General features: G+C 44.5%; 1 protein-coding gene across 2 annotated transcripts in view; it reads left to right on the plus strand.

Annotated features, from left to right (window-relative positions):
• Nucleotides 1-1,795: 1,795 nt before the first annotated feature.
• WARS2 (tryptophanyl tRNA synthetase 2, mitochondrial) overlaps nt 1,796-12,521 on the plus strand; it is a 45,074-nt gene continuing 34,348 nt past the window's right edge. The window contains exon 1 of one of the 2 annotated variants that reach the window (XM_057415940.1): nt 1,796-1,868. In XM_057415940.1, the coding sequence (XP_057271923.1) occupies nt 1,815-1,868 (54 nt within the window). In that variant the 5' untranslated portion in view covers nt 1,796-1,814. Of the gene's footprint in view, nt 1,869-2,987; nt 3,120-12,521 lie in introns of those variants that run through there. The other variant, XM_057415941.1, reaches the window with a different exon arrangement.

A 12,521-nucleotide genomic window follows, 5' to 3' on the forward strand; every position in this document is an offset into this window, starting at 1 on the left:
CAAAATTGGCTGACATTTTTGCTGAAACATAACACTATGTAAAAACATCAGGCAAAGATGAACACTACACACTGAAGTTTTTAGCTCAAATTATAAGCAATATCTATAGCGATGATGCAAATGATGAAAAAATTGCAGGTACAATTTCTGACTTCAAAATAAAGTTATTATTGACTATGGAAAGTAGAATTTTTACACTTTGTATTACAGTAGTGTGTGGGGAGCGAAATGAAGATTAGGCTCCAGTGTAGTAAGCATGGTACAGACAGACTTTTAACATTTTAAAAATGTTATAACTAATGCATCAAAGTGAAAGTAAATAGTTATGGAAACTTACAGCATTTTCAGCTATTAAAATTACTTCAGGAATTTACAGTTAGGAACATTCTGTGCTAATATCCTCAGTGTCAGGGTTTGGACTACTCTTGCTCAGTACCGAGTTGGCTACTGGAAATAATCACCCATACGATGCATAGTGCCACTGCTAACAGATCTACAAGTGCACCTTCTTTCCAGATTGCTAGTTTGTTTCCCCATCACCTGAACATGGGTAATAAGCATTTTGTGTGGGAATTGAAGTGGGTAGAAATTAACCAGGAAGAAACCTGGCACCCTTCCCAAAAGAGCCAGCACCAAGAGTTGATGTGCAACAGTCTTCAGAAGCATGTTAGACCTCATTTATAGCTTCAGTGTTACTCATTTGTTTTGGTTCTGTAGGAACCAAAAGGACATGGAGCTGTTGGAGAAGTCCAGAGGACACCACAAAAATGATCAGGAACTGGAGCACCTCCCATGTGAAGACAGGCTGAGAAAGTTGGGGCTGTTCAGTTTGGAGAACAGAAGCTGTGTGGAGACCTCAGAGCAGCTTCCAGTGTCCAAATGGGGTTACAACGATGCTGGAGAGGGACTCTTCATCACAGACTGCAGCAATAGGACAAGGGATGATGCATTCAAGCTAAACAGAGGAGATTTAGGTTAGATATACAGAAGGGGCTCTTTACAGTGAGAGTGGTGAGGCGCTGGCACAGGGTGCCCAGAGAAGTGGTGCTCCATCCCTGGCAGTGTTCAAGGCCAGGCTGGACAGAGCCTTGGGCCACATGGTCTAGTGTGAGGTGTCCCTGCCTATGGCAGGAGGGTTGGAACTGGATGATCTTAAGGTCCTTTCCAACCCGAACCATTCTGTGATTCTATGATGCACCTGAAGCTGCGTGAGCACAAAGACTGGATCTGGGGACATGCCATGTCAGGGGTGGAAGATGAAGACAGCTGCTCTTGGTATTCGGGGCAAAGCAGGGTAGATTCAAAGAGGAGATTTCAGGGTTTTCTGTGGGTACTGACTTTAGCTAGTTTGCTGATTAAAGACGAGTGAGGCCCGCAGAGGTGGGCATCTCCACACAAGGGCCAGCCTGCAGATCTCTTGGTGAAAACGCTGCCTTGGGCACACTTTGGATGCCCGAGGGGAGCACGGGTCGGTGAGATCTCGGAGGTTATACAGGGTCGGAAGGGACAAACTGCTGCCAAGGGCAGTGTCAAGGGCAATGAGGCAGGTCCCGTAAGGAGACATGCGAGACATACCACGACCAACACACAGCCCCACTCCCGCTCGCCCCTGCAACGACCAAGCCTGCGCTAACCACCCTCCGCGGCGCTTGGCCGCCACCCGACCGCTCAGCTTTCCGCTGCCGGCATTGCGCATGCGTACTCGCATCCCAGCACGCGGTGCGCCCGCTGAGTAGCGCATGCGCGGAGCCTTCCGGGCTCCTGCCCTGTTTTCTTCCCCCCCGCCCACCCCCAACACCCTTCCCGCCTTTGCCATGGCGACACCGAGTGGCCTGATCCGGGCCCTGCACCGCGGGACCCTCGGCCAGGTAACCGGCCTAGGGCACCGGGCACGTCCCGTGGGATCCCTTCCCGGACTCCCCGGCTTCGGCTGAGCCCTGCGCTCCAGCCCCGCCCGGCCCTACCAGCAACCCGCCCCCCGTGCAGCGGGCTGGCTCCGCGCATGCGCGGTGAGGAGGTCGGGGCAGTGGCGGCGCGGGGTCGGACAAGGCGGAGGGGGCTGCTCTTCTCTCCGCTTTCACACTGGCCTTCATTTGGCCCCGTCCTTTCTGCATTCCAGACGGTTGTCTCTGGCGCTGCTCAGCCGTATGGGCTGCTGCTCTGCAGGGCACACGGAGCTTGGGTCGTGGGAATGAAGGAGGGAGGGAGGGAGAGAGGCCTGAGCCAGTGAGTGAGGTGTGGGGGCTCGCTGTGCCCGTGCCCTCGCGGTAGTTAGGCGCTGAGGTACCGCGGGACGTTATTTGAGGTTCAGAGCTGGTCCGTACTTTTTTTCTTAGAGCATCATTTTCCGGCTTTAAATGTACCTACAGGCCACAACCACCCGTCTTCTCCAGCAGCATGGGTGTCTGAACATTAGAGCGTGTGTGTCAACCCTACACCTTGCTACTTGCACAGCTTTGATGGGGTGTAGTAGTAGTTAAACTTGATTAATGCGTATGGGATTTGCATTGTAAGGAGCAGGAGCTTGCCTGTCTTCCCCTGTTCCACGACAAATTTGAAGTAGAGGAGCAAATGTTTGCATTGGTCATATTTGGCATGATATTTATGTATGGGGAGATACCCTGAGTTTGCCAGTTTGGGTAGGAATATGTTCAGTGAGTGTGTGTTTATAGGCAGCCTTCTTCATAGAAACTTTTCTACCTGTGAATGATTTGCCTTACCAGTCTGAGTTTTTATGTAGCTTGTAGTCTTGCTTTTAAAACTAGTCAAAGAATTATTAAGCTGATGACAATAATACAATATGTTGAGTCATTTTAGTGAATGTTTGTTTCTCTTAGCTGGACAATTCTTTGTTATTAACGTTGTGCTTACATTCATGTATCATCCAGATCCTGAATGGTATACTATGTTTCTGTAATGGAATGCTGTCTAGAATGAGGGTCAGGATAGATGTGTGTGGTGTTGCCTGTAAGGGAAAACAGAATAAGGAGAACAAAAGTGGCTTTTGGTTTCTTGCTGTAATCCCTGCTAAGTGTAACCTTGCAGCAACTGAATTCTGTTAACCAGGGGGCTGTTACTCTGAGAATTTCAAGCTAAAGCACAGCACTCATACACAAAAGGTTGGTGTGTATAGTGGTGAGTAAACTACAAGTTCCAGAAATGCTTGAGTTATTTTAGAGCTAGGATTTTTAAGGTTAAACATAAAAAATTAAGGCATATTTCAGTTACTTCTCAAGACAGCTAACAGCATGCAAATGACCTTGATCCTGCTCTTTCTATTGAGGAGGTGGAGTGAGAGGAAAAGAGGAAGAACTTGTTATCCCATATGAAACTTTCCTAACCAGTCTTTTACTTAGTAACTGTATGCTTCCTGCTAGATGTTACTATGAGGCAGAGGTAAGGTTTCCACTTATATTTTTTTGCTTCAGAGTTCAGTTGTAAGACCGCTTTGAATTTTAACTATATAGAAGGCCTAAACAGTCTTACTATGGCAAACTGAGTCAGGTTTTGGGTGTTCCCATTCTTTTAGGTGTTTTGATTTCATTTCACCTAAATCTTACTAGGTTCTTAACACTTAGCATTTGAACAGTTACATTGTCCTAGATTTTGTTTGCCAAATCAAACAAAATGTAGCTGTTGCAAAGATGCCTCAAACAAGTCTTCAGTTTTAGACAAGAACTACAAAATGCCTTGAAAAATATTGAAAGGGCTTGTGTATGCTTATCTTTCCAGTTACTCATGGTGGCTCTTTGAGATCCATTCAGTATCCTAGCAGGTGGCCTCCCCTGCCTTCATTCTTTTAGCAAAGGATTCCAGTTTATCTTACATAATAGAAAAATCTGCTCTGAGTGAACTTGATTCTGTTACAACTTAATGTTTGCTCTGGTATGAACTTCTTTGTCACCTCTGAGTCGCCCATCAGATCAAGATCACTTCTCAGGTGCTTTGTCAGTCAACCTGTTTATTGTTCCCTGATGTCCTTTAGATGTGATAGGTCTGAGAATGGGCTTGCTTCCTGCTATTCTTCAAATGTTTTCATTTAAAACCCAAGAAGCACGAAGTTAGTGTTGGTGATGTGACTTCATACTGCCTGCCCCCAGATAACGGCAGTGATCTGAGTTGCTTCTCTGTAAATTTGCAAGTCCAGTATGCTGTGGGCTTTTGTCGCTTTTCTCTCTCACTTTAAGTGCCGCCTTATGTCTGGAAAGAACTGCACTGGAATTGAAGTGGTACTTCAGTGCTTCTTCAAAAGAATTGAAAAAAAAAAAAAAGGCTTCCTGATTTATGCTGTTTCTGTTGCCAGACTGGACTTCAGAGTATTTTTACTATTATGGCAGACAGTTTGGAACAGATCATGTATTTGCTGTGTGCTAATGAGGAATATTTAGATTTCAAGCTGGAAATACATTTGTCTTCAAGCTTCAGCAGTATATAGCTACTGGCACCCTTATAGTTCTAATGTTTAAGGTTTTGCTAATGCAGACATAGCTATTTTAAGGAGTAATTTCTGTGGTTTCAGCTTTGTTTCATTGTAGTGCACAGTTCATCCTTATGCTGGCTTTATCATGCTGTGGAAAAGTTCCTCTATACTTTTTGTTGTATGTATTTCTAGTACACAACTAGAATATGTAGGCGTAATATATGTGGTTAAGAAAGAAGTGACATTTTGTTGGAGAGATTAATTATATTATGGGCATCTTGACTTTTAAGAGCTTATTTTAAACTCTTTGATTTACTCTTCTTAAGTGGTCTCTAAACTAGGGTTATATGAAGTCATTTTGTCAAGTCTTTTTCTTTGATAAGACACTCTTAAAATCCCAACTAACAGGTACTCCAGGAAATTACTGATAACATGCTTCGAAATGCCAACTATGGCATTGTCAGTAGGAAAATTTAATCCAAGGTGATTCAGTTGGTGGGTAACCTGATAAAATAGGAATTAGGTTTAGTCCTGTCAACAAAGCTCTAGAATGTGCTGCTCAGTTAAATCTTACTAAATCAGGCCTCACGTTGTGTCAGCCAGTGAATTACATCAGTATCTTCAACTGATGATCTCTCTGGAGTCTTACTGTTGCAAAGCCAAATAATTTAAGATCAGAAGTGGCCAGTAGTCAAATCCTAGCCTATGTAGGCTTTCTTTTCTCCAGTTCAGACTTTGATTACTAGCTATCACATCTGCTGATGTTAACAGCAAAATCGTAAGTTAATGAAGTAAAGATAGGGACTGTTTGTGCTTAGGTGGTTACAGAAGAAAAACTTACCTGTCAGCAGTAGTACCAATGCCAGTGACTAAACTGTGGAGTATTTCTGTACTGTTGTGAACTCAAGCTTTGGACAGGGTATCCCTTTTTCTCCTCTCTACCCCATAACGGACTTATGATTTGTTCAGAGAGAAACCTAGTCAGCATTGCACATACCCCTTCAGACTCTCTGATCTGTGTAGTTCCTGCTACACAGCATGCTTGAGACATAGCAGAAGGTAGTTTACTACCTTCACTGTTACCCTTGTGAAGTAGAAGAATGATGAATTCTTGGTTTTGATTATAGAGTCTCATGCATCACTAGATGGCTTTCCAGGCTTCCTTCAAGGAAAAGTCAGGAGGTTTTGGCACCATTTTTTTTTCCTAGTAGCAAAGTAGTTATCAGTATTACAGTTATCGTAAGAATATTCTAATACCTATATTGCTTTTCTTCCTGCAAACATCTTTTAAAATAAAACCATTTTGCTGGCTTTTCTCCTACCCTGATCTCTGCTCTTTGATAGGTAAGGCCCTCCCTGACCTTCACACATGGCTCTATTGTTGTTGCTAACCTATATGTTTTGCTGCCCTGCAAGCTTCATCCTTTATCACCTTTCACAGGAGTGATGCATCTGGATGTGGACTCTCTTGCAGCTTCATGTAATGCAGAACTGCATCTTCCAGCCATGAGACTTGGTGTTTTTTAAACACAAAATACTTTCCTCTTTGGTGCTAGAATTTGGTGGGTTTTTTTCTGGCATTCAAAGTTGGATTTGGTTTAATGAAACTCAGGACAGTAACTCTAGAAGGCATCATTCAGGTCATACAAAGAGAAGACTGGTTTGAGTCCCACAGTCCCAAGGATGCTGCTTCTACCTGTTGGTCAGTGTGGCACAGAAAACAGCTCTGGTAAATGTTTAGTCACGACCACTTTGAGCACAAGATTTTCAAATCCAAGGAATCTTAGCCAACATTGTAATCTGACAGTAATCTGATGGTAATCTTATCAGTTTGTTTAGGAATGTTCCTGTTTCATTACCTGAGTTATTACCTGGAAAACTGCCTCAGAACAGATCCCTGTATGTAGTTTCTCTAGCTTGCTTTATGGTTTGTGACCAAAGATAGTGCTAGCATCAAGATGTGTTTACTACTTCTTCCTCTCCTGTGACAGCCTAATGGATCTCAAGGCCAAATTTAGACTAATCTGGCATCTTTTGCTCTTAACAACTCCATGTTTGCTGTTTTTTTTCTCTAGTTATCTTCTAGGGAATTGCAGAAGATGATTTTTGTTCAGAGAATTGATGCTAAGCAGACTACCACCCTTCTGCTTCTCTTTTCCTGTGTTTTTGGAGACAGGAATGGCATTTGCCCTTTTTTGGTTTTCTGATCCTTTTCTGGGCCTCTGTGAACCTCCCTGATCCTGGTCAGTATTGTCAGCACTTGAAGAAGAGATCTTCAGATGAAATTTGGTTCATTTTTTGTATAAGTCTTGTTCTTTCTGTATTCAAGCACCTAGTCACTCCCATTGTTATTGTGCTGCTCATATTAATGACTGGGCATGTTTCATACATTTTAATGAAGCTGACTGTGAGAAAGGCAAAAGGGTTGTTTTAGAGTAGACTATTAAAGTGTTTTTTTTTGCCCAGAATGCAAATTTAGTCTTGATAATTTTGAGCTATAGTTACTGTATGAGTTCTGGAGAAAGGAAAAAACCTGAAATTACCAGGCCCTAATCCTTATCTACAATTTCAAAGATTGTAGGTAAAACTCCAGTGGGAGGGAGAGCTCAGTTTTTATCATCATTCAGATGTGTTATGAATGAAATGCAAACAATTTAAAAGTGTTCCCATCTTGTACTTGTTGGTGTCACTTTCGTTACCCAGTAATGAAATGCGTCTCCAGAAGCCTGTAACAAGCTGGCACACATACACTGGTTACTGCAGCAGGTCCAGGCTATTGTCTACTGAGATTGACGAATGAGCAGACAGGTTTTGCAGTGCCTACCTTGGGTTTGGGTTTGTGACTGTCCCCATTGTAGCATATCTTTTTTATATTTTTTTTTTCTAGTCAACATAAAGTTTGGAAGTAGTAAAGTGCTTTTGACTGAGGGAAAAAAAGCTGGAAATGCAAATAATCTGTTAGATGGCTGTTTCCTGGTGCACAGTATGGGGTGGGTCACCATGCTGTAAACCACGGGACCTTTAGGAAGATCTGAGTGACTTGAGAAGTGCTTTCCAAATACAAGTGGCCTCTGTTGTGGATTCATGTGTAAAAATTGGTGGCTTTTTTAGATTTTTATTTCCTGTTTTCCTGAATTATAACTTTTTTTGCTACTGTTGTGGTTGGGCACAAATATTAAAAGTTATTTAGTTATCCAACTTCTCTCAGAACCAGCTGCAGTTAGAAAAAGTTCCAGCCTTTGGATTAAAGCTCTTGTGTCTCATATCCAGGTTGGAATGCAAGTCTATGATTCTCTGATTCTTTCCTAACCAGTCATTTGTTATTATTTTAATCACTAATTGTTTTATGTTTAATCCTCTAGGGAAACTAGATCTGATCTTTCAGTAAAGCATTCAAAAGTTCTCTAGGCCAGAATGAACCTGTTAGTTGTGTATAATTTTCAGAGCTAAAGGGAAGTTAGTATGCACTTTGAATACGTTTCTTGGGTCTTCACTGGGTTTGATAGAAATCAGCTTTCCACGCAGATTTATTAGACCTTCAACTGGTAGAGAAACTGCTCATCTGCCTTGCTTAATGCCTTGTCTCTGGTGGATTCTGGACACTGCTGTAGCTGCACAGGAGAGAGCACCCACTGTAGACAGAAATGAAGGATCTTCGAGGTGTGAAGGGGTCCTATTCATTTCCTTAATGGACTTCTAACAATAAAGTCTGCCAAACGTAGATTGTTTTAGCAGGAAACAGCCCTTTCTTCTGGCATCTTGGCAGGGCTTGGGTAGAGTCCCACCATTCTTTCCGCCTCTGGCCCTTGCTTTCAGTCTCTTGGCTGAGCCTGTTTTTTCTCTTGAGAGACTTCTGTTTTTATTAAGTTGTTTTTGTACAGTGAGTTTAGTGAAAGATGCAACTCTGGCAGTTCTGAATGTTGAAGGTCTGTGTAAATCTCTCCAGTATATATGTTGGGCAAACGTATTGTGAATTACACAGTCTGTAGTGGATCACCTCTGTCTCTGCACTGCAGACTGAGGGTCTTGTTTCACGCTGTTTCATTGGCAGCTAGAATTTCCATTTACCAATACAGCAAGTGCTATTCTAGACATTAACAGTTCCTTTTTCCATGACACAAGTTGTGGTTTTCATGGGACTCTAGGTTAGATGAACACTTTGTGGAGTTGACTCAAATTACAGGAGGATCAGAAGCTGAAGTGAAGAAACCCCCTTACCCCAGTTAACCCCCCTGTTAAGTCATAGATTAGAGAACAGATCTTTTTTGAGCTCTACTGAGATTGTAAGCAGTGAATTGAAATTGTTTTCCTTTTGGTTATTTGAGCCGTGTCTATAACAACGGCATTCTTGGAGTCCCCAGCTCAAACAACTCACAGAGAAGATTTGATGCTTTCTGTTGTATCAGGGAAATCTGTGTATCCACTGGGCAGGTTAAACACATTTTTGCTCATGGAGATAGCCACCTTGAAAGCAGGCTGAAGTTCTCACCACCAGGGAAAGGGAATAGATACATGTTTGTACCTATGTAGACATACAAATGAACAATGAAGTATATATTCTTTCCATTTCCTTCATTCTTCTGCTGAAATGGGATGACTGCTACCAGAAATGAAATGTCTGCTTTTACTGTTAACTTGGAGTTCTTTGAATTACACTTCTTGGAGCTGGCAGAAGTCATGGTAAGGTGAAGATTACCCCATTGCTTTGGTAATATCTGCATGGTATCTGACTGAAGGATGAGTGTTGCATGGAGGGAGCACTACTAGGGGTTTTCTCAGTTTTCATGGTGTTGCACATAGGTCAAGCACTGCGTACGCTTCTGGTGTCCTCTATGTAAGAAGGACGTGGAGCTGTTGGAGCAAGTCCAGAGGAGGCCACAAGGATGATCAGCGGACTGGAGCACTTTCCATACGGAGACAGGCTGAGAAAGCTGGGGCCGTTCAGCCTGCAGAAGAGAAGCTGTGTGGAGACCTCAGAGCAGCCTTCCAGTATCTGAAGGGGGCTACAAGGATGCTGGAGATGGATTCTTCATCAGGGACTGTAGTGACAGGAGAAGGGATGATGGGTTTAACCTTAAACAGTGGAAGTTCAGATTAGATACAAGGAAGAAGTTCTTTACTGTGAGGGTGGTGAGGTGCTGGTGCAGGTTGCCCAAAGAAGTGGTGAATGCTCCATCCCTGGTGGTGCTCAAGGCCAGGCTGGACAGAGCCTTGGGCGACATGGTCTAGTGTGAGGCATTTCTGCCCATGGCAGTGATGTTGGAACTGGATGATCTTAAGGTCCTTTCCAACCCAAAGCACTCTATGAATCTATGTTATGAACTATTAACAGGATGCTGATGTTCATAAACAGGCAAATAAACCCCTACTATACTTCATTTGTATTTAGATGGCACTTTCAGAACTGTATAGACTAGGAACTTTTAAGTTAACTTTTTTATAAATAAGGGGTTTGCAGCCTTAATGTGCACATTACAACATGGATTACGTGCTGCTTGTTGATATTCGAAGTGGGGTAAGCCTGTCTAGTTCACCTGCTTAGGTGGGTGTCACTATTTATGATCTCAGGGTTGGGTAATGCTGAGTTTCCATTTTTGAGGCTCAGAGCTCCTGTATAACTTCTAATTCCCAGAAGTATTCAGAAGTGGAAGTGATAGGAAATTGTATATGTACTTCCACTCTGACAGGTAGAGTATCACAGAATCATAGAATAGTTAGGGTTGGAAAGGACCTTAAGATCATCTAGTTCCAGCCCCCCTGCCATGGGCAGGGACACCTCACACTAAACCATCTCACCCAAGGCTTTGTCCAAGCTGGCCTTGAACACTGCCAGGGATGGAGCATTCACATATCCTTGGGCAGCTCATTCCAGTGCCTCACCACCCTTACAGTAAAGAGCTTCCTCCTAATAGCTAATCTAAACTTCCCCTGTTTAAGTTTTAACCCATTATCCCTTGTCCTATCACTACAGTCCCTAACAAATAGTCCCTCCCCAGCATCCCTATTGCCCTCCTTCAGATACTGGAAGGCTGCTATGAGGTCTCCACGCAGCCTTCTGTTCTCCAGGCTGAGCAGCCCCAACTTTCTCAGCCTGTTTTCATATGGGAGGTGCTCCAGTCCCCTAGTCATCCTTGTGGCCCTTCTCTGGACTTGTTCCAACAGTTCCATGTCTTTTTTATGTTGAGGACACCAGAACTGCACACAGTACTCCAGGGGAGGTCTCACAAGAGCAGAGTAGAGGGGCAGGATCACCTCCTTTGACCTGCTGGTCACACTCCTTTTGATGCAGCCCAGGATACGGTTGCCTTTCTGGGCTGCAAGTGCACACTTCTGGCTCATGTTAACTTTCTCATCAACGAACACCCCCAAGTCCTTCTCCACAGGGCTGCTCTGAATCTCTTCTTTGCCCAATCTGTAGCTGTGCCTGGGATTGCTCCAACCCAGGTGTACGACCTTGCACTTGTCATGGTTGAACTTCATGAGGTTGGCATCAGCCCACCTCACAAGCATGTCAGGGTCCCTCTGGATGGCATTCCTTCCCTCCAGCATATCAGCTGAACCACACAGCTTGGCGTCATCAGCAAACTTGCTGAGGGCGCACTCAATCCCACTGTCCATGTCACCAGCAAAGATGCTGAACAAGACCGGTCCCAACACCGATCCCTGAGAGACACCACTCGTTACTGGTCTCCAGCCGGACATTGAGCCATTGACCCCAACCCTTTGTGTGTGGCCATCCAGCCAGTTCTTTATCCACCGAGTGGTCCATCCATCACATTGATGTCTCTCCAATTTAGAGACAAGAATGTCTTGTGGGACAGTGTCAAACGCTTTGCACAAGTCCAGGTCAATGATGTCAGCTGCCCTACCCCTGTCCATCAGTTCCGTAGCCCCACCATAGAAGGCCACCAAATCGGTCAGGCAGGACTACCCCTTAGTGAAGCCATGCTGGCTGTCACCAAGCACCTTGTTGTTTTTCACGTGCCTTAGCATGCCTTCCAGGAGAATCTGCTCCAAGATTTTGCCAGGCACAGAGGTGAGACTGACTGGTCTGTAATTCCCTGGGTCATCCGTTTTCCCCTTCTTGAAAATGAGGGTTATATTTCCCTTTTTCCAGTCGTCGGGAACTTCACCTGACTGCCCTGATTTTTCAAATAGATGGCCAGTGGCTTAGCAACTTCATTCACCAGCTCCTTCAGGACTCACGGATGGATTTCATCAGGTCCCATGGACTTGTGCATATTCAGGTTCTCTAGGTGGTCTCGAACCAGATCCTTTCCTACAGTGGGCCTAGGGTATTCATTCTCACAGTCCCTGCAGCTACCTTCCAAGACTTGGGTGGTTTGGTCAGAGTCTTTGCCAGTGAAGACCGAGGCAAAGAAGTCATTCAGAACCTCAACCTTCTCCAAATCCAGGGAAGTAGCTTCCCTGATAGCTTCTGAAGAGGGCCCACATTGTCCCTAATGTGTCTTTCATTTGCAGTGTAACTATAGAATCCTTTCCTGTTATCTTTCACATTCCTAGCCAAGGTGAATTCTAACTGGGCCTTACCTTTCCTAACCTGGTCCCTAGCTTCCTGGACAACATCCCTGTATTCTTCCCAGGCTGCCTGTCCTCACTTCCACCTTTTATAAGCCTCTTTTTTCCTTTGAAGTTTTCCTCAGCAGCTCCTTATCCATCCATGGAGGTCTCCTGACCCTCCTGCTGCACTTCCTTCTAGTTGGGATGCAACAGTCCTGAGCTTGTAGCAGGTGATCCTTCAATACCAACCAACAGTCTTGGGCCCCCCTGCCCTCTAGGGCTATATCCCATGGAACCTTACTAAGCAGGTTCCTGGAGAAGCCAAAGTCTGCTCTCTTGAGGTCCAGGGCAGTGAGCTTGCTGCACGCTTTTCTCACTGTCCTGAGGGTCTCTAATTTGACAATCTCATGATTGCTACAACCGAGGCTGCCCTGGTGCATCGCATTTCCAACGAGCTCTTCCCTGTTGGTGCGCACGAGGTCAAGCATGGCACCTCTCCTTGTCGGCTCCTCTATTACTTGCAGAAGGAAGTTGTCTTCTACACAGTCGAGGAACCTCCTGGATTGCTTGTGCCGGGCCA

The sequence above is a fragment of the Pezoporus wallicus genome, unplaced genomic scaffold (assembly GCF_028554395.1).
Source record: "Pezoporus wallicus isolate ANWC-B61680 ecotype Strahan unplaced genomic scaffold, APGP_CSIRO_Pwel_v1 contig_6814, whole genome shotgun sequence".
Classification (NCBI taxonomy): Eukaryota; Metazoa; Chordata; class Aves; order Psittaciformes; family Psittacidae; genus Pezoporus; species Pezoporus wallicus.